The 21,376-nt window shown below is 52.3% G+C and overlaps 6 protein-coding genes across 6 annotated transcripts; 3 read left to right on the forward strand and 3 right to left on the reverse strand.

The window, feature by feature from the left end:
• Positions 1-497: 497 nt before the first annotated feature.
• On the reverse strand, positions 498-2,516 carry PpBr36_01268 (uncharacterized protein; the record flags this gene model as incomplete). The annotated part of the gene is made up of 4 exons (XM_029888456.1): positions 498-1,024; positions 1,105-2,052; positions 2,133-2,186; positions 2,261-2,516. The coding sequence occupies 4 exons, from the start codon at positions 2,514-2,516 to the stop codon at positions 498-500; spliced, it is 1,785 nt and encodes a 594-aa protein (XP_029752662.1).
• A 2,831-nt stretch (positions 2,517-5,347) lies between these two features.
• On the forward strand, positions 5,348-7,083 carry PpBr36_01269 (uncharacterized protein; the record flags this gene model as incomplete). The annotated part of the gene is made up of 2 exons (XM_029888457.1): positions 5,348-5,382; positions 5,688-7,083. The coding sequence occupies exon 2, from the start codon at positions 5,710-5,712 to the stop codon at positions 7,081-7,083; it is 1,374 nt and encodes a 457-aa protein (XP_029752661.1). The 5' UTR covers positions 5,348-5,382; positions 5,688-5,709.
• Positions 7,084-8,228: 1,145 nt separating this feature from the next.
• Positions 8,229-12,237, reverse strand: PpBr36_01270 (uncharacterized protein; the record flags this gene model as incomplete). The annotated part of the gene is made up of 7 exons (XM_029888458.1): positions 8,229-8,682; positions 8,802-9,343; positions 9,413-9,716; positions 9,814-10,158; positions 10,808-10,995; positions 11,062-12,006; positions 12,079-12,237. 7 exons carry the CDS (start codon positions 12,235-12,237, stop codon positions 8,229-8,231), a joined length of 2,937 nt encoding a protein of 978 aa, XP_029751547.1.
• A 1,016-nt stretch (positions 12,238-13,253) lies between these two features.
• On the forward strand, positions 13,254-14,016 carry PpBr36_01271 (uncharacterized protein; the record flags this gene model as incomplete). The annotated part of the gene is made up of 4 exons (XM_029888459.1): positions 13,254-13,301; positions 13,412-13,476; positions 13,527-13,769; positions 13,884-14,016. The coding sequence occupies exons 1-4, from the start codon at positions 13,260-13,262 to the stop codon at positions 14,014-14,016; spliced, it is 483 nt and encodes a 160-aa protein (XP_029751548.1). The 5' UTR covers positions 13,254-13,259.
• A 1,575-nt stretch (positions 14,017-15,591) lies between these two features.
• PpBr36_01272 (uncharacterized protein) lies at positions 15,592-18,608 on the forward strand (the record flags this gene model as incomplete). Its single annotated transcript, XM_029888460.1, has 3 exons — positions 15,592-15,711; positions 15,850-18,296; positions 18,365-18,608. 3 exons carry the CDS (start codon positions 15,592-15,594, stop codon positions 18,606-18,608), a joined length of 2,811 nt encoding a protein of 936 aa, XP_029751545.1.
• Positions 18,609-19,532: 924 nt separating this feature from the next.
• On the reverse strand, positions 19,533-20,585 carry PpBr36_01273 (uncharacterized protein; the record flags this gene model as incomplete). The annotated part of the gene is made up of 1 exon (XM_029888461.1): positions 19,533-20,585. One exon carries the CDS (start codon positions 20,583-20,585, stop codon positions 19,533-19,535), a length of 1,053 nt encoding a protein of 350 aa, XP_029751546.1.
• Positions 20,586-21,376: the final 791 nt, after the last annotated feature.

The following is a 21,376-nucleotide window of genomic DNA, read 5'->3' on the forward strand; positions in this document are numbered from 1 at the left end:
GTTTCTTCCCATCCGCTTCGTGCTGCCTCAGGAAAAAAAAATAGGTACATGACGCCCTTGTGCCACTGTGTAATCCGCTTTCCTTGGTGCAGACAGGATTGGGCTTTGATATACAACGGGCCCAGGGGCTGTCAACAAGTATTCATATTGTGCCGCGTATCAATACTAGACTACACCAGCACTAGACGGTACTAATTTTCACTTGAAAAGTACGCATATCTACTTAAATAGTCTCTCTGAATATGGCGATTAGTAACCAAGAAGAGGATTGTATATTGCAAATGCTGATATACGCCTGGCGTGCTTAGAATTCTGATTGACGATGCTTCTTCATCGACTGCATAAAAATCTCAGAATTACCCATGGGATGAGACGTTCGAGTTAATGAATTCGCCACGTGCGGCTCAATAGGAAAACCCCCGGGAGGAGGCTTTTGTTTTTCTACCTTTTGACCAGGACCTATAGTTGATCCCAGAGGGCGCTAACAAGAAATTCTCCTAGCCTTCCACTACATTAGGGCCGAGGTCTAGCATGTCAAGGGACGCCGAGTCCCCAAACGTGGCTCTTCTGTTCTCCTTGCGACCAATGTAGAAAGGCTTGTCCGGCCTCAGCCGCGCATTGACGCGCTGAGTGCCATCGTCGAATGGGTTACCTTCCATCAAGCTACCTTTAACGTCCGGGAGCAGGTCAAAAGTGACATAGAACCGGCCACGCACGTCAGCTTCAGCCCTCTCGGCGTCCGTCTCTACTAGAAACCAGTCCAGCCGTCCTCCCTGGGGTCGCAGGACCTCATTGGTGATCTGGATCTGGCGCACGAGATCGACGCCTTGCGGCTGACTGCTCTGCTCTGGCGCCTCGAGAGGGACGATCTGTGAACGCCAGACGTCGCCGTGGAACTTTGGTTGTAGACAATCTTCATCATCGACGATATGCTTGATCTCCATAATATCTGGGCTCCCGTCTTGTTCTCCGATCAGGCGTGTGACCCGGACAGCATCACCCACACGTATCATTTCTGGACCAACTGCAGGAATAGCGACGTTAGTAAAAAGGCATGACTTTGGGTCCGTCCATTGCCCAGCGAAGTTCTCGGAAGAGTCTTACGGAATATGCCACCATATGACCCACGTCGGCCATCAGGAGTAATGGCCCCGAGTCTGTTGAAAGTTGAGAAAGAAACATTGACGTCCCTAGCCGCCATCTTGGAAGCCTCCAGTCCCACCAGCTGCTGCTTGTGCGCGTTGGTGCCCGCATACCGGTGAACAAAGGCAGGCCAGTCAACCTCGGCGAATGCACTCTCCTGTAGCTCCTGTATGTCGATACCCGGTAGGCTGAATGCGTGGAAAGGTCGCATTTGTGCCGCCGGTTTGATGCTGCTTTCTTGATTGAGAATTTTATGTCCTAAAGGCGCCACGACCCATGTGTCCGTCTCAGTGGTCTCGCGTGCCCGCGACAGAATGAGCCCAATGCGCCAGATGCCCGTCTGGGTGCCATACCAAACAACTTCCCCGGCCCGGTAAATTGAATGGTCTTCCACAGGCGGGGGAGGCGTCGGCGGCCTGACCACGGCTGGCTTGGCAGGAGGTTTGGTTGGTGCCGCAGCAACAGGCTTTTCGGCATTGGCTGCTAACTTGGGAGCAGCAGCAGGAGCAGCAGCAGGAGTAGTAGCAGCAGGAGTAGCAGCAGGAGTAGCAGCAGGAGTAGCAGCAGGAGTAGCAGCAGTACTGGCAGCAGCAGCATTGGCAGCAGCTGGAGTGCTAGTAGGGGTGGTTGTAGTGGTTGTAGTGGTCGTGGTGGTTGCTGATGGGCGGGAAACAGTAGTGCTGGCAGTGGCAGCGGCAGGCTGCTTGCGTTTTGGCGCCGGCTTCTTAGACTCCTTGGCCTTTGGCTTCCCTAACATCTTCTTACACGGCTCACACGAGCACTTTGAGCGGTCGTAAGGAGCAGGTGCTGCAAGCCAGAGTGCATGAGGTGCGAACTCCCCGACGCTATGGTACCAAAAGTCCCTCCCCATGCCGCCTGGGTGTCCGACAACATGACGTTCCCCCTTCTCTATCAATAATCGCCAATCATGGTCAGCAGGGGATTTGGAAGAAGCGAGAGTTACAAATATGAAGAGATGGGTCACTTACTCGGATCGAAGATCAGCATGAAGCCCTTAGGGATACGGGCAATATAGTGTGTTCCTGGGGTATGTCATAAACATGTTAGGACAACATTTGGATACTCAAGCCAGATGCACACAGAAAATGCTACGTACTGTCTGTTATACTTCCGCATTGTTGCTTGATAGAGGCACCAAGTGTGATCTCCCACCTCATCTGGTAGTCCGGGTCAAGTGCAATTTTTGTGTTGTTCTCCGCGGCCTGGATAGAGCTAATGTCATAGCCTTTGCCATCACTGAATTCGAACAGCATCTCAGTATACGACTTGGTCGGTACCCTCGGCATGGCCTTGGATGTTTTGACACCCAATTTTGCCCCGGCGGACGAAACAGGGCCTTGGGACGACGCCATTTGGAACAGCTCTGGAGATTAAGGCTGCCACTGGGCCAGATTTTTTTTTTTTTGTTTCACGCGGCGGGCTGGCGACCTCGCAGATTCGAGGCTCTTTATCCCAAGCAATGCCTCCCGACTGTGTGTCGACACGATTATGGGGCACGAGGCAGCCAAGGGATTGAACCGAGACGCCCAGTCTTTCCCGTGCAGGGTGAAGCCTACCGCGGCGCCCGCTGCGTCTCCGAGATGCTCAATCAAGCTGCAAGCTGTGACGAGAAGGCCCGATACAATTTGTACGTTAACTGACGGCTTTGACTTCGCTTATGGGGGCCTAGAGCATGCTGGTGATGGTGTTTTGTCTGGTGCGATATTGAATCTTGACTGTCACGCACGTGCCATGTAATTCATTACTGCATCATCCAAAAAGCCAAAAGCCAAAAGCCACTGGGACCGCACCTGCCACCACCAAAAAAGCCAAGTTTAAGTGGGGTCCTAATTCAATTGCCCAACGTCCGTTCTTTGTCACCTCCGCATACGAACGGCATTATTGAAACAGCCTACCTACCGTGAATTGCCTTGATAACATGTCCAACAAACTACCACAAGCTAAAGCCTGGTAATTACCAAGCCTAAAATTTCTCCATACTCGTGCATGAGCCACCTTGCGTGGATCATTGCAAAGATCAGCAACCAAAAGTCGTCACTTCGCCTACCTATCAAACTAGCTACATGTTCATTCTAGCCTCACAACCGAAGCTGGCGATCATCACTTTGATCATGTCGCTGTAAATGTACCGCCGAAATAAGGCGGTCATAATGTACTCAAAGACATGTAGCTCAGAGTTGACAAAGTCCACATGTAGCGCACTGGCTGGAGAATGGTGAGAGCTAATCTAGATTGATCTAGATGGTGTTCACAAGGTGTAGGTAGATCCGTCAAGGCATGCGCTCACCACTCGCCTCACACTATATGACAAGGCGGTACTCGCGATGTGGGGTTGTTAAACGACCACGTAGCTAACCAACTATATGCTTAACCGGAATGTTTAAGGCTGGAATTCGAAGACAAAGCCCTTAGCTGGGTTGTTGCGCAAACAAATCATCACGGGACCAAAATCGAGTCACTACTCATGGAATGTGTTTGGGCCGCAGCTCCGGAGCAATGCATCCAATAATATCAGCCTTGCCAGGGCAGCAAGATCCGACGTAGGAGCAAGGGGGTAGCCTGACTGATTTGATTGCATAGGGTTGGCTGCCCCACCAGAAAAGGGTCACTGAATCGGGCAGTGATGGCCAAGTCTATGTTCTGTAAGTTCCTGACCTCTCCAGCGTCAACACGCTGAGTTTGGGGGTTCTCTGAGTTTAAAAGCTTAAAATCCAGACGCATCTGTGAAAGGTGAGTGCTGACAATATTGCCAATATCAAATCTCCAGAAAGAAGCAGAAAGACTATGATGTGATTGGCGCAACTTTGAGTGGGTGGGGGATTTTTATTATGTTCAATTTCCGTGGACCAATATGCAAGTCCGGCAAATTACCTTATCTCGCGGGCGCAAACTTGCACTGCTCTTTTTTTGTTTCCTTCCTTAAAAAAAAAAAAAAAAAAAAAAAAAAAAAAAAAAAAAAACCATGTAGGCGTTTACGGTATCATATACCTCCTTCCAAAAGAAGGGGAGACGAAATTTGAGAAAGGGGTAAAGAACAAGGCACCTAGCTAGGTACAGAAGATGCAAGATCCGCGCGTCAAATCACTTGCTTTAGCTCCTAACTAACACCGCCTGGCGCGTCGCAGCACGGCGTCGCCGGCTGGGTAGTGTGTTGACTTGTTGCTAGCTTCGCCTTGTGCCCGGCCCTTCGCAACGGTGTCATGGTGTGTTGGATGGATTCGACCAGGAGCCTTGAAACGCTGCCAGTTCACGGAGAAAGAATCAACGGGTACCGCGGACAATAGCTGTGCACGATCCATGTCTTCTGTAGGTCCCAGTCGATATGGAGAAGTCCATGCGATTCGAGACCATCTTGGCTGGGGCACTTATCGCCCCACGGAGGGCGGTATACCAGTGAACCAGGTGGTAATCAATCACGTTGGGTGGTCCAGGTGGGTGAGGAGGGAAATTGAGATAATTCATTCCATTGTTTTTGTGCGGACCTCAAGGAGTGCATTTGCAAATGAATGAATACCTACTGGTGTGATAAGAAATAAAAGAGTACGAGTCGAAAATTAAAGCAACCCGTCGGCTGCAGAAAAGCACTTAGGTGGCGGCGGTAAAGTGAAATTGTCGAGTTCTTCTCTGCTGGGCTGCAGTCTAGGTGTTATATCCAATGATGAGGGTGGTTGCATACTAATTTCGGTTGGCTTACCTTTAACAGAATTTTTCAGGGGATGACGGGTGGGCCACCCTAACCATGATTGGCCAATTGGAAATAACCGACGCCAAAACATTGTCAGAACCGTTATGGAGGCCCTTGCATGGCAAGCATCAATGGATCCAATTTTCTTTGTCCCCAGTTTTGGGATGAGCCCAGGCCACAATGCGCCAGTCAACAACGCTGCCGCCCCCGGTTGTTCTTCACAAGGCAGAGCTAATCCTCTCCTCTTCCGGTCATGCCCCTGTCCAGCCTGGGAGAGCGAGCATGGCGGGTGGGCACCACATCCATCCATCACACTCGATCCATTGAGAAGATCCGGGCAACTCCCGGGATAGAGTGATCTTTTTTCGTCTCCATATTTGTCGAGCACGTTATGGATTCCATGCTCCCACGCTCTCGTCTCTCTTTTTCTCTCTCTTTTTCGACTGGATAGCCCACACTCTCTTCTGTAGTAGTTCACTACCTTCCTTTATCCTTCAGTCGCAGACGCTCGTCGTCACTTACTCTCGCTTTACGTACGGCCGTCTACTGTCGTGCCATAGTCACTCCTTTAGTTGACGTTCCTGCTTTCAGAGGCTGGCTGGCTTTTTTTTTGGTTTCAGTTCTTTTTTTTTTATTATTGTTTTATTTTACCTCCCAAGGGTTGATATTGGTTCCGTTCGTGTCTGTACAGATCCCAGCCAACAACACACTCCTTTGGTAAAATATAACAATAACGCAAAACGCTCTCGTTTTTCTGTTGGCGATCAGATACAACCTTGCGCCAACCGCGCGCACATCCAACTTGACTATCCATATATTTTGAAGGTAGCCAAACCAGCTTGGCACAACCCGACATTGCCATGAAGACGGCCACATTAGGGGCAGCACTCCTGCTGCTGGGGGTTCAGCAATGCGCCGCCACCTCAGGGCACCGCAACATGCACCGGGAGTTTGAGAAGCGCCATGGCCACAACCACCTGCCCACCCGCAGCTTCGAGGCTGACTTGCGATCCCCCGAATCCGAGGAATCAGGCAACGTCTCCAAGATCCGGAAGCGAGGCTCCAGTTGCTCCCTTCCTGATGACGACAGCAACCTCGTCCGTATCACGGATACCCGCAACGACAACCAGGGATTCGCCATGTCTCCTGACCAGACGTGCGAGGACGGCATGTACTGTCCCTTTGCATGCAAACCAGGCATGTTGATGAACCAGTGGAAGGAAGGTACCTCGTTCAAGCCGGTCGAGTCTATGCAGGGTGGCCTGTACTGCGACAACGGCAAGCCCAAAAAGCCTTTCCCAAGCAAGCCCTACTGTGTCCAGGGCACTGGCACTGTCAAAGCTGTCAACAAGTGCGGCAAGGTTATCTCATTCTGCCAGACTGTACTGCCGGGCAACGAGGCCATGCTCATCCCAACCGAGGTCTCTGGCACCACAACCCTGGCCGTGCCCGGTCCTGATTACTGGGCTGGTACCGCTGCGCACTTTTACATCAACCCGCCGGGTGTTTCTGCCGACCAGGCTTGCCACTGGGGCTCGGATGCCGAGGATGTTGGCAACTGGAGCCCGTACGTTGCTGGCGCGAACACGGTATCTGACGGCAGGACATTTGTTCAGCTCAGCTGGAATCCGATTTACGAGGACTCTAAATGGTCCAGCAAAAAGCCCAGCTTTGGAGTCAAGATCGAGTGCGACGGCGACTGCAATGGTTTGCCTTGCGAGATCAACCCGGCCAAGACCGGCTTGAAGAATGTCAACAGCAAGACCGCGGCTTCTGGGGCCGGCGGTGCCTCTTATTGCGTTGTCACCGTCTCCAAGGGCTCTTCTGCCAACATTGTCCTGTTCAATACCGACGGATCGACTGGCGAACCGTCGTCTTCTTCCTCTGAGGAACCCAAGAAGACGACCTCATCCTCCTCAAGCTCGACTCCATCGCCGACCACGACGACGTCTACCTCGAGCTCTGCAAAGGCAAGCTCTACTGCTACTCCCACCTCGTTCACTGTCCCGACTGTCCGCCCCGGTATCTTCCAGGAGAATAGCACTTCGACTACAGACAGCTCGTCCTGGTCCCAATCACCCTCGACCACAAAGTTCGACAGCACCAAGGGCAGCTCCTCGACCAGCTCCGCTGCTTCACCCAGCTCCACCAATGATGGGGCACAGCGCGATAAGGGAGGTGCCGCCATGGCGGGGCTTGTCATCGCCATCGTCGCTGCGGCATGGATGTATTAGATTTACTCCTCGCCGCAACTGCTTCATTCGTGTCTCTGCTGGGCGCGCCGCTTCCGTCTTCTTATCATTGGCCTTAGTTTGCCCAGCAAAACACCACTACCTCTTTCAACTTCGATATTGGCCTCCTTTCGAGTCGATGGCATTTTCGCTTCTTGAAAATAACCCGTTATGAGATGATGTCCACATTTTTTTCAACCCTCCAACACCGGAGGGCTTTTTGCTCGGCCGGACACCAGCAGCTATATTCAACCTTCTTTGTCCAACCGATCTTTTTTTACTACTTTTCGACCCATCTCGACGACACGACTCGGATCGCTTTCTCTATCTCTCTCTCTAGTCAGCATATCCATTAAGCCAATCAGTCGGTTGAGTTGGTACATACATCGACGGCCTGAAAATCAGCCGACGTCTTATCAACGTTTTTGTCAAATAGCAGTATGAGCCCAAGGTCTCTTCTGCAGCCATGGTAGTGTTTATTGTCTACACGTGACGGTATTTTGTTTTCCTCCTGGATTCGCTTCAATTTGCTCTTGGGATAGCCACCAAATGCCATTTTTACAATATACCCCTTCAGCTTTTGATCTTTTTTGGGTACTATGTATCACAACAGTTGTATGTTTTCTTTTTCTGATTTTATTCGTTCAAGGTGACAATTTACCCTCATTGTACCTTTTCTTTACTTTGATTTTCTTGGGGGGTGGTAAGAGGCGGACCAACTTTTTTTTTGGGCTCGTGCTCTGTTGTATTCTTTTTTTTTTCTTGTTTCTGACGATGGGGGACCGATACCTACATTTTTGTTTTGTCCCGAGATGATTTGGAAAAAGGAAAACGACAATGTTGGGAAGGCGGTTATTTTTGGGGGCGGATAACACAAAAAGTGGATGGAGGATAAGGGGGAACTTTACGTAGGTAGTACTAGGTAGTACAAATTCGATCATTTTCGAATTCACACAAGGACGTGGTAAAGATCAGACTGTGTCGAGTTTATATGACCTTTGCTGATGTGACCAGACCAGTCAAGGGACAGGTATTATTGTTTCTTACAGTACACTCTAGAACGAGCACATCTTCAAACAAACCGCCACACCCGAACGACCGTATCCTGCTTGTCATATTCTTGCCGAAAACAGCATCGACTTGACAGACTACCTCACCCATCCAGGCACCCATTCCGTGTCGACGTTCTGGTCCCGCAGCCTCTGCAAAATGACCTCGGACACGTTGGGCGGCCACCCCGCGGCCGCGGCGTTGCCGCCCGTCTTTTTGATGTTTTGAATGGCAAACTTGCGGCCCGAGTGTGACACGAACCCGTTCATCAGGCCCTGCGCCACCAGGCCCATGACGGCCACCTCGACGTGCTCGATTGTGACCGGCAGGTTGCCCCACAGCAGACCCTCGTACGCGCGTAGCTTGCGCGTGCCGCCGGGCCCGGAGACCAGCGTCGTCGACTCGGGCGGCTGCGGCGTGCTGTTGGCGACGGCGCGCAGGAAGAGCGGGTTCGTCGTGTGCCCGAAGGTTTTGGTGCCGGGTCTCGGTGGCATGGCGGGGACGTGGCCCTCAAGCGAACGCTGGATATAGTCGGCTGCCGCTTGAACCATACTGGAGAGAAAGCGGGGGAAAAAAAAAAGTGTGAGTGTGAGTAAAAGGATAATGACTTGCCATAAAAGTGGTAGAGGTGGGGGAGAGAAAATGTGAAAAAAGGATGGGAAAGGACATACTTAAGATCGAGCGTGACGGCCTTGCGCCCAGCCGGCAGCATCGCCTCGTTGCCCGCGTCGACTGGCTTGTACGTCAACAGAAACACGCGCCGCGTCAGCGACCGCCAGAGCAACGGCCTCGTGCGATACATGAGCGGGAAGAGCAGGTTCCGCTCCAGCAGCCAGGCCTGATGCGTATTTAGCGCCTGCTGGAACGCCGCAAAGTTACCCTTTCGTATGGCCATGGCCATGGGGCGGAATATCGGGGCCAGTTGCTGTGCCTCTGGCCGCTGCAGCAATGTGTCGGACGGGAGTCGCCCGGAGAGGATGTTGGCAGGTATCAGGAAGGTGAGCACCAGTCTGCGCTGCTTTTTCAAGTGCCTCGGCAGCTGCCTATAGGCTTCGTCGAGAGCAGCCGCTGCGCGGGGGTAATGGTCGCTCTGGAACATGACCAGACCGAGGTAGTAGAGGTACGTGGTGCGTTGGACGGCTGGGTAGAGGGACAAAGGGGGCGCCTGCTCCAAGCCGTTCAGTAGTGACCATGCCATCATTGGCCTTCCGCACTTTAAAAGTATACGAAGGTTAGATCAGTGAGTTTGTAAAATCGATCGAGCTATCAAGTAGAGACTCACAATGAATAGTAGACGGAAGGCCATGCTGGCAAGTAGATAGACGACCGACTTTTTGCTACCGGGCGTGAGTTGACCCCGGTCTCTGGCGCAACTTGAGAACATTTCCTTGATCACATCAAGCGAGTCGTCCATGAAAGTGCGAGCCTCACCCTCATCTCCACTGCTCTGCTGGCGACGAGCGGCCGTGATGTCCGGACGACCATTCAGCACGCTGACAAGTTTGATCATGGATTGCGCGTAAGAGACACTGGTCTGAACCATGATGCTGCCCTGACCAGGATGCTTGAGTGCTGAAGTGCAAGACCTGAGATTTTGGGTTGGCCGGTTAGCTGCTGTGTACCAGGTGCCTGCTCCACGCGGGAGACACCAATGGGAAAGATGGGGGGGACTCGACTCCTCACACTGAGAGTGCGCAGAGACGCTCGTGGATATCCATCAAGTCGTTAAAGTTGACGTCCCGCCAGTACGAGAGGTACTCTGTCATGAAGGCGTGGAAGCCCGGCCATGGTGTGCTGCCGCCCTCGGTCACATTATCCTCTTCCGGGAGCGACTTTTCGACGAAAGCCTGCAGACCGCTGCTGCCCTTTGGGTATTTTTTCCGCAGCTCCTGGCCGATGAGATGGTATGCGGGTGGCGAATCCGGCTCGGCCAATAGCCAGTCGGACAGGGTGCTGCCGTCGCCGGCGACGACCAGCTCCCTGACGCCCTTCAGAAATGTCGCGATAACGTCCATGGCCGTCTCATGGCTGTATCATGTGACGCGACTGCCTTGGAATGAATGTTTATTTCGAGTCGCTGATTGAATGGCAACTTGTGAGTCCTTTTTGGCTTGTTGGGTTCAGTTGATGTTCAAAAACGGGTTAATCGCGTGGTGTTGACGCGTAAAAGTCCAAGCTTGCACTGGATTGTGAATATCATTTTCAATCACTTTGAGTGGCTCGAACCCAATTCAACCTGTAAAAAAAAGTTCAGCTCAGACTTTGATCTTCTCCCCCACCTCCTTCGCCCTTCATTTATTTTGACATGTATATTTATCTAAACTTCCTTCATGCACTATGGATTACAGGTCTTGTATATCCTCAACTTGAATGATGGAATAAAAAGTATGCCCAGGCCTCATGTCTCGTGGTCGCTGGGCACAGAATTTGAAGGCACTTTCGTCGTAGCAGGTGGGTACCCAACCTCAGCTACAGACACAGGTCAAGGGATGCCCCCGGCAGCCATGCATATATTTAAACAACTCATATCATACCGGTCCTGCGTAGCAAATTCTGTGTTGATGTTCTGGAAATAGTTTAGTCCAAAACAAAAAAAAAAAAAAACAAGATCCCAGATGGCTTTTATTTAGATACGACGAGACCCGCGCCAATCCCTATCCAGCAACCTCATACGGACTCAATCCTCTGCACAACCATGGCTGTGGCAGCTCCACCTCCGTTGCAAATGGCTGCCACGCCGTACTCGCCAGGCTTAAGCTGGTGGAGCAAAGTTACCAGAATGCGAGATCCGGAACTTCCCAGGGCATGGCCCAAAGAGATAGCACCGCCCAGGGGGTTGACGCGTGCATTCTCAAGGCCAAGTATCTATCGAGTTGGCGACCGTTAGCACATAATACTCAAGTAATTCCACGCGACAATTTCTTGACTGACCTTCTCATTGGCTTTAATGACCGCGGCGAACGCCTCGTTGAACTCCCAGACGGCCACCTGGTCTTTGGTAATCCCCGCTCGCTTCAGCGCAATTGGCACCGCTTCCGCGGGGGCAACCGGGAAGTCGATCGGGTCAATGGCGGCATCTGCAGAACCGCAAATCCTTGCCAGCACACGAGAACCGGATCCATACTCCTGCGCAATCGCCTTGCTTCCAAGAACAAGGGCACTTGCACCATCGTTCAGCGTCGACGAGTTCGCTGCCGTCACTGTACCAGTACCATCACGAACAAAAGCAGGCTTCAAGGTTGGCACCTTGTCCAACTTGATATCGAGGTATCCTTCATCCGTGTCGATAACCTTGTCACCTTTCCTGGATGACACAGTCACTGGCGCGATTTCGTCCTTGAACGCATTGGCCTTCCAGGCGGCCTGGGCCCTCTCATATGACTGAATGGCGTACTGATCCTGCATCTCCCTGGTGATACCGTGCTTCTTCACCGTGTTCTCGGCGCAGTTGCCCATGTGGAACTGATCGTAAACATCCGTGAGGCCGTCCTTGATCAGCCCGTCCTCAAGTTGCACGTTGCCAAAAGCCGGTAGGCCGCTGCTCCTTGGCAAGTAATACGGAACCCGGGACATGTTCTCCATGCCACCAGCAACCTGAGCTTCCGCTAGCCCAAGCTGAATGTTTTGCGCTGCAAACACGACCGACTTGAGCCCCGATGCACATACTTTGTTTATTGTGATGGCCTCGACCGATGATGGTAGACCGGCAAATATAGCGGCTTGTCGAGCGGGGGACTGGCCTACGGAGCCTTGCAGCACGTTGCCCATGTAGACATCGCTGATTTTGGAGACGGGCACTCGTGACTTTTCGACGGCGGATTTGATGGCAACGGCGCCGAGCTTGGGCGCGGGGACGGTGGTGAAGGAGCCATTGAACTGCGCAGGGGAGAGAATAAGGATCAGTTGTTAGTCTAACAAAAAACACGATAGAATACCTGTCGAGCTTACCTTTGCAGTCGGCGTCCTTGAAGCGCTGATTATGTATGCGTCCCGAATTTCTTGTTGCAATGCACCTCGCGAGCTGAATTGCCGCCTCGTGCCGCATCGGAGTGATGACGACAGAGTGGAGGTGGTGTGGAATACCGACCGGGTGCTCCTTGGAATCATTTTTGAAATAAAATAATTGTGTGAATACCAAACAAAATGAAATTCGTGGAACCTTCAGACTGATATGAAAAGTAAGAGACTCTTTTTTTTCTCAGCAAGACATGCAGACAGAAACGTATTTGGCGAATGTAAGTAAGGTCGGCAGAGCTGCAAACACGGGAAGGTGGGTGGATTGCTTAGACTTGGGGTAGGGCGCGACTAGCCGACAATGGCCGAGCGCCGAGAAAGGCAAGAGAAACACCTGCCTGCATGGGCAGCACGCCCCCACCGGTTCATGTGCTAACATGATCATTTTGCAACATTCTAGTTAGCCTGGGTACCTCAAGTACCTCGAACTGGTTCCACACGATTCCAGTTCGTCCTGCGCATCAACGCAAGCAACCCCAAAGAGAAATGCATAGACAAATCGCCTTATGCCACTGGTCCAACGGCGTGGTTTAATTGCAGGCCTACAGTACGAATAAGGGCAATTGCAACGTTCATATCCAGAAAAGGTACCTACATGTGCCTTGGGTTCGCAGTGAGAACTATTTCTGGTGAGGCAGACTGCTCTGGAACTAGGCTTTGAGCCGGCTTGCCTCTGAGTTTCATGTTGACATGTGCAAATCTTGGTGTTGGAATTTACACCCAATCGAGCTAATGTAGGTACTATGGAAGGTACGCTGCGCTGGAGGACGTGTACCGGGGGTTGGTCTCATACCAAATGAGGCGCTGGCCACCTAATACCGAACTGCTGGGACACTTGTTAGTAATTGGCTGATCGGATCAATCACGTGTCCTGGCGTCTTTTGCGGGGGTTTGAACAGCGCGCGGAACCCCTGCCGCTAAGACAGGGGTCGACAAATCGATTAGAAACGCTGCGTCAGGCCCCTGGCTTCGATTACTATTGCTGCGCACCCACGTTGTTACCACTCCACCGCTGCAAACCTTCAACTATCGCAACCCCGAGCCTCGACATTCCGCCATCAGATCTCAGCACTCTTTCAAACAAGAACCCACAGGCCGCTTCCGTCTAGCCCGAGATGTCAACCGCCGCTCGCCGCCGCCTAATGCGCGACTTCAAGGTGAGTCTTCGCGCGGGCAGGCAGCAGCAGCGCCCCTCATCCATCTGCCGTCCAGGACATCGGGGGATCATCAGGGAATCAGACATTTAACACATTATCGATACTACCAGCGCATGCAAACCGATCCTCCAGCCGGTGTCTCTGCATCGCCAGTACCTGACAATGTCATGACATGGTAGGTTTCGCCCCCCTCTAATTGCTAAGCAACATTTCACCAGTTAACAGGTTTTGGCCTCACTTCAGGAACGCTGTAATCATCGGCCCCGGCGATACTCCCTTCGAGGACGGAACATTTCGTCTTGTTATGCATTTCGAAGAGCAATACCCCAATAAACCTCCATCAGTTAAATTCATCAGCCAGATGTTCCATCCAAATGTTTACGCCACTGGGGAGCTTTGCTTGGACATTCTACAAAACCGATGGAGTCCGACGTACGACGTTGCTGCTATTCTAACCAGTATTCAGAGGTAAGTCGATTTTCTGTGGTCTGGAGATATCTAGAATTATCCACTCCTTCGGCTGAGGATATTCGGCCGATTGTTGCGATGGTAGCAGCTAATGGAGTTTGTGTCCAAACCCAGTTTACTCAACGACCCGAATACCGGTTCGCCGGCAAACGTCGAAGCCTCGAATCTCTACAAAGACAACCGCAAGGAGTACATCAAGAGAGTTAGAGAGACTGTGGAGAAGAGCTGGGAAGGAGACGACGAATAAACCCTCGTGGAAAATGAAAGGACTAGCGGGTTTTGGGACGTGGGAACTTGCTTTGGCTGATGTTTGGCCAGATGGCTAGGCAGTACTTGTGGGTACAGGAGCAGACAGGCATACGATTGGATTCGGGCATGGCATTTGGTTTACTGGCACTTTTGAGCTTGGTGCAGACTACTTGTTTGAGCACATGGTGTTGGCGTTGCGGTGTTTATTTTTGGCGTAAGGTTTTTTTTTTTTTTTTATTTCTGGGGTCTCCCTTTTAGCGCTGGTTCTATACCTGTTAGGAGGAATACCATGAACAGCTTTCCACTCAGGGCTTAAGTGCAGAGGTGTTTGCACCGTAAACGGGCGCGGATAGTTATTTCGGGGCGACTAATATTTGGGATGATACGATACCGATAGTCCGAACACGCTTGGAATTTGTCTGCGCTGGCGTTGTTCGTCATGAGGGGAAGAAAGTAGCCTAAGTCCAGCCCAGCCTAGCCAAGTCCAGATATCGACTTCAAATCTTCTACGCATGGTTCATGCAGCTTTCCGGTGTTGATTGCTGGCCCTGCTGGACAACTTTTCTGCAATTAAACCAAATATTGGATCATTCTTGCATTTTCTCTCTGCCGTCCTGAATCGCAGGCATAAGAATATCCTTTGCGGAACACGGTCACAAGTGTTTAATTATCAACCCTGGTTGTTGTTGTTGTTCAAATCCAATATTGCCAAGTAATAGTTAGATTCGGCGGGGCATTCGTAGCATGAATTGCGGCATAAGTCGTTTGTCAGCCCCGCCTCAGGAGATTAGGAAGCGGCCCGGGGGGGTGGTCTCGTGCATTCGTGAAACTGATATTACCAGGTGTTGATCTTGCATGGCTCAGGAACCATTCTGCCTTGTCTGAAGGTTCGCAGACAATATTCACTGCTATCGTAGATAACGCAAGGCACCTAGGCACCAGTTTAGGCATGTAGAAAATGCACGTCTATACGTCCATGGCAGGTGGGAAAGTAGTACAACAGAACGCGAATTACCTCGTGGCGCGTCCCGTCAATATCAACTCCATATACAATGCGCTAGGCTAGACCTCTGCAAAGAGACTCATGCAAGTCGGTCAGCCCACTGTTCTAGCACTGTTTTGACACGAAATCGAACTTTGGGCTTGTTGCGCAAATACTGGCCGTCCTCTCCCCTTCCACCTCAAGACTACTCTTTTTCTTCTTTATCTTGGGTTCAAGGCTATCCCAATTCGAGGGGCGCCAGGCGCAGATTAACCTAACGCCGACAACCTAATCGAACCGTTGCAGCCAGCCCGCTTCTTGAAGGGCACGGTACGGAACTAGGTAACGATACAGTAGAATTCAGTACGGGCAACCTATTGGACCGACACCGCCCAAAAAAGTGTCCCACTGTCTTCGCTCGTCCCGCCCGCATACCATTACAACCTACCTACGTTACGATCGCCCACCTTAAACCGCCAGCTAATTACTACCAAACCCCCTTCGATTGCGCCGCCTGTCGGCCACGTCGAAACACTTTGATGACAAGGTGGACTTAGCAAAGCCCGCAGCTTTTCGACGGCGGCACCCATCATGTCTTCTGCCAACAGCATCAAGGTCGTCGCCCGGTTCCGACCGCAGAACCGGGTCGAGATCGAGTCGGGCGGCCAGCCCATAGTCAAGTTCGATGGCGACGATACGTGTACTGTTGATGTATGTCCAATCTCCCCACCCCCCTCATGAAACATGCGCACCACGACGAAGAGAATCAGGCCAAGCGCAGACAGGCGAGGCAGGCTGTACTCGGTGACAACAGGCTGGCTAACGCAATGCAACTCGGACAACCTCTAGTCCAAAGAGGCGCAAGGCTCCTTCACGTTCGACCGAGTCTTTGACATGTCCTGCAAACAGTCGGACATCTTCGACTTTTCGATCAAGCCGACGGTGGACGACATCTTGAACGGCTACAATGGAACCGTCTTTGCTTACGGCCAGACTGGTGCTGGAAAGTCGTACACCATGATGGGAACCAACATCGACGACGATGAAGGACGAGGTGTCATCCCCCGTATCGTCGAGCAGATCTTCGCAAGCATTCTGTCCAGCCCAAGCACCATCGAGTATACTGTTCGTGTCAGCTACATGGAAATCTACATGGAGCGCATCCGTGATTTGCTGGCACCCCACAACGACAACTTGCCAGTGCACGAGGAGAAGAATCGTGGTGTATATGTCAAGGGCCTTTTGGAAGTATATGTATCGAGCGTACAGGAGGTCTACGAGGTCATGAGGAGGGGAGGAAACGCCAGGGCTGTGGCTGCCACCAACATGAACCAGGAGTCATCCCGATCCCATTCGATCTTTGTCATTACTATCACCCAAAAGAACGTCGAGACTGGCTCGGCCAAGAGTGGACAGCTATTCTTGGTTGATTTGGCCGGTAGCGAAAAGGTCGGCAAGACGGGAGCCAGTGGACAAACCCTCGAGGAGGCCAAAAAGATCAACAAGAGTTTGAGCGCCCTGGGAATGGTCATCAACTCTCTCACTGACGGCAAATCTTCCCACGTTCCATACCGAGACTCGAAGCTTACCCGTATCCTACAAGAATCACTTGGTGGCAACAGTCGAACAACGCTCATCATCAACTGCTCGCCTAGCTCCTACAACGATGCTGAGACGCTCAGCACTCTGCGTTTTGGCATGAGAGCGAAGTCCATCAAGAACAAAGCCAAGGTCAATGCTGAGCTCAGTCCTACCGAACTCAAACAGCTGCTTGGCAAAGCCAGGACTCAGATCACTTCTTTTGAAAAGTATATAGTGAGCCTTGAGGGCGAGGTACAGCTATGGCGTTCCGGAGAAACCGTACCAAAGGACAAGTGGGTTCCGCCGCGTTCAGCGGATGGTGCCGCCCCTGCGACCAAGGGTGCACCACCTGCTCGACCTGCAACACCATCCAGGCTGGTTGCGGAAACCGCCAGCAGATCAGAGACGCCGGCATTAACAGAGCGCTCCGGGACGCCTTCGATACCGCTGGAGAAGGATGAGAGGGAAGAGTTCCTACGGCGGGAAAACGAGCTCCAGGACCAGCTCGCAGAGAAGGAGTCGCAGGCGACAAATGCTGAGCGGCAGGTGCGCGAGATGAAAGAAGAGTTGACTATACTCAAGGAACATGACGGCAAGCTGGGCAAGGAAAACGAGAGACTCATGAGCGAGCAGAATGAGCTCAAGTTGCAGTTCGAACGCATCAACTTTGAGAGCAAAGAGGCTCAGATCACCATGGACGCTCTCAAGGAGGCAAACGCAGAGCTGACAACGGAACTCGATGAGTTGAAGCAGCAGTTGCTTGATGTTAAAATGAACGCCAAGGAGTCCGGGGCCGCTCTTGATGAGAAAGAGAAGAGGAAGGCGGAAAAGATGGCCAAGATGATGGCCGGCTTTGAGCTGGGTGCAGACGTCTTTAGTGACAACGAAAAGTCCATCGCCGACGCCATCAAGCAGCTGGAGGCTCTGCAGGAGCTCAGCAATTCAGGCGACCCAATCCCGCCCGACGAGCTCAAGGCTTTGCAGTCCAAGCTTGTTGCCACTCAGGGGATCGTGCGCCAGGCAGAACTTTCGCTCTACAGCAGTGCCTCCAGCGGTTCTGAAGCGCGCCGCAGGGTGGAGTTGGAGCAGAGGTTGGAGACTCTCCAGCAGGAGTACGAGGATCTTCTATCACGCAACCTCGGCGAGGGTGACGTCGAAGAGCTCCGAGCACGGCTCGAGAAGGCCTTTACCGACAAGCAAGGCGCGCAGACCGACCTGGTCGACGACTTGAAGGCCGAGATCGAGCGCAAGACTGCCGAGGCGGAGCGCATGAAGGTCTTGATCGAGGAGCTCCAGCGCCAGGCAAAGGCCTCGGGTGCCAACGGAAACGCCGGTGTGTCGCCCGTCATGAACGGCAAGTCAGTGGCACAGCAAATGGCCGAATTTGACGTCATGAAGAAGAGTCTCATGCGGGACCTCCAGAACCGCTGCGAGCGTGTGGTTGAGCTTGAGATCTCACTCGATGAGACGCGCGAGCAGTATAACAACGTGCTCCGGTCGAGCAACAACCGGGCTCAGCAGAAGAAGATGGCCTTCCTGGAGAGGAACTTGGAGCAGCTCACGCAGGTGCAGCGCCAGCTTGTGGAGCAGAACTCCAGCCTCAAGAAGGAGGTTGCCATTGCGGAGCGCAAGCTCATTGCTCGCAACGAACGGATCCAGAGCCTCGAGAGCCTGCTGCAGGACAGCCAGGAGAAGATGGCCCAGGCCAACCACAAGTATGTTTCTCGGCGCCATTATTCGTTCTTGTCGTGCAGCTACAACAGTCGTACTAACAACCCAACAGGTTCGAGATGCAACTCGCCTCAGTCAAGGAGCGCCTCGAGGCAGCCAAGGCTGGCAGCACCCGAGGAATTGGGTCGCCAACAGGGCTGGGTGGCTTTAGCTTCACGAATGCCGGGAGCCGGATTGCCAAGCCCCTACGTGGCGGCGGCGGCGGCACTGACAACACTGCAGCCAACCCTACGATCAGCAATCTGCAGTCTAGTGATAACAAGAGGTCAAGTGTAAGTGCAATTCTCTCGCCGTGATTCCCATCCTCTGATTATATTGTAAGTTTTTGGCACAGTTACTGACGTCTCTGTTTTCTTTCTTTTTTTTTTTTTTTTCCTTTTTTACCGGGAGTAGTGGTTTTTCAAGTCATAGTTATGAAGCGATACAATGAATGATTTTACCCATGAATATTCTCTTTTCGTTCTTTTCGCCCCTTCTTGTTTACGATATAACGGTACGCGACCAAGCGACAACCACTTTTCTGGCTCTTAAGACAAGATGCAAGTGGGTGCGAGCATTTAGTGGGATGCACTCTTGTCTCTAGGGTTGAACCACCATAAAGCGAGAATCTATGTAGAGTCACTGAGTAGTCAACTTAGACCAGAACGTTTCCTTCCGGTAGACTGTGTTTCTAATTGGTCAAGGTACTAGCAAGCCAGTTTGATGGGTTTCAGTCTGCTCACCTGGTGACTGGTCTGGTGTATGTATGCTATTTCACATGCCCTGTAATCATCTATCCAGTGGGTTTCATAACGAGGCACACAGGTATATGTGGTAGCAGTTGTCAACAGCAGGTCCGGCACAAAATACCTACCTGGATGCCACACTCGAAATCGACCAAACAAGCAATCATCTTTCACTCCCCAACAGTCAAAAGTTGTCCCGCGTAGGAATCGCTAGTCTTGTATCTGAATTTGTGGCCGACACAAAAGGAATAGTTACTATAAACTGGGATCTGTCGTACATGTATCCTGCAGCTCTGATGAGAGAGACGCAGCCTCCCGAGCTGACCACTAATCATAACGAGAGGCATCAAGACAACACGCACTGAACCGATCCAGTAAAAAACATCCCGTGCCAATAAAAAAAAAAGGAAAAAAAAAAAAAAACACAACCTTAAAGTTGTGCACCATGAAGGGACCGAACCATATCGAACGGTCAACACAAAGAGAGTTCCCATCTCAATTCTTGGCGTGGGGCTGGAGAGCCACTATCTGCACTGCAACGACGAGACTGATCACGATCATCAAGCCGACGATCACAAGGAAGGTCTTGAGGAACATCTTGATGACGCGGATCCAGGACTCACGGCTCAGGCTCTTGAAGGCATCGCGGACCGAAAGGGATTGGGCACCGCCCAGCTCCGAAGGTCCGACGCGGCCGCCGAACGAACGGTCAAAGGGGACGATGGTCCCTTCCCCTTCCGGAAGCAGACTGGCCTGCACGAGAGTGAGGACGGCAGAGGACGGCAGGCGGACGAGAAGCATGAGGATGGTGAAGATCAAGAGGCCGATGAGGGTTAGGCCGCTGACTTTCCCGTCCTTGCCCCCGAAGCTGGCGATCATGTAGGGCGTCGCGCCGGTGAAGAGGTCGGCGAGCCAGAAGAGACCGACGGCGTACTTTGTGGCGTTGAAGGTCTTGCCGAACGGCGGCAGGCGGCGCCAGAAGGCGAGGCTGCCGTGGGGCCGGTCCGAGATGACGATGTGGACCCAGGCGGTATGCAGCTGGCATAGGGCCAGGTAGGCGACCAGGCGGCCGAAGGGGAACACGATGGGGATGGTCAAGAAGATGGCGCCGATGAAGGAGTCGGCGAGGAAGATGGCCGCCGCGCAGAGCATGCCACGGAAGAACAGGCGCACACCTCCCGTGCGGTACAGGTGACGACACGTGGCGCGCAGCCCCGAGGTCACGATGCCGGCAGACGCGGACGGAGAGTTTACGTCGAGCTGCTTGCGCAGGGCTGGGGCCCCGGCCAGGGAAACACCCTCCTCCTCATCGTGGGCGGAGAGAGAGGCGTACGACGGGGTCGAATCGGTATTCTCGACCACGGCCAAGGTGGTGAAGACGGAAGCAAGGGTGTAGTTGGCAAACAGGAGCAGCGGCAGAAAGATGATGAAATCAATGGCGAAGGCAACCTTCAACAGGGGGCTGATGGCTGGCAATTGCGAGACTTGGTCTGCAATCCATCGCTTGCTCAGGTCGGAACCCACGGTGGCCCGGATGGTGTTTAACATGGCTGCGGGGACGGAGACACCAATTCGGGGTTATCTGTCCTTGTCCTCGTGGGAGTAAAACCAAAGAGAAAATAAAGAAAACCAAGACGAAAAACTACACAGTGAAAAAAAAAGTACCTAGGTGGGGTGAGGGTGAGAAAAAAAAAAAAAAAAGATATCGAGAAGAAGACTGAAGCCTGGATGGGATGATAAAAAGAAGAGAATTGCAATGCAGCAGGAAGTGTTGTCTAGTGAGGCAAGGTAGGACAGGACAATAGAACAAAGGACAAATACCACGCCACCAAGTCAGTCAGTCAGTCAGAGCGTGGCGGAGCGACTCGACTGTGCCGCTGATGAACGCATTCCACTCGAGACCCTTCCGCCGCCTTGCCGCGTCACATCGGATTGATTTTCATGCGGGTGGTAGACACCCCACATTTGACATGACTTACCCCGTAGCCGTTGATCCTTGGCGTTGAAGCATTTACATGTACGAATGCTTCGTACAGTACAAATACGGTAACATTATTCGTATGGTGCCTGGCTTGCAGAACGCCACTGGGCTTCTTTATCTTGCGCCAAAGGTAAGTCGGACGAATGTATGTTAGTTAACTACTATGCAGACCCAAGATTTAATTAAATCCATCATAGCCCTCTGGTCATCGGTCTTTGTCTAGTCTACTGTAGTATCAAGCGGGTCTCGCCGTTATTTTTCGCTGTCAAGCGCGCTTTTCCTGGGCCTTGCCGCCGCTGGCCTGCATGAGAAGTACAGGGTTACGTCACTAATGCAACCTCTACCGTTCAGGGGAGCA

Source organism: Pyricularia pennisetigena, chromosome 2 (assembly GCF_004337985.1).
Source record: "Pyricularia pennisetigena strain Br36 chromosome 2, whole genome shotgun sequence".
NCBI classification, from domain to species: domain Eukaryota; kingdom Fungi; phylum Ascomycota; class Sordariomycetes; order Magnaporthales; family Pyriculariaceae; genus Pyricularia; species Pyricularia pennisetigena.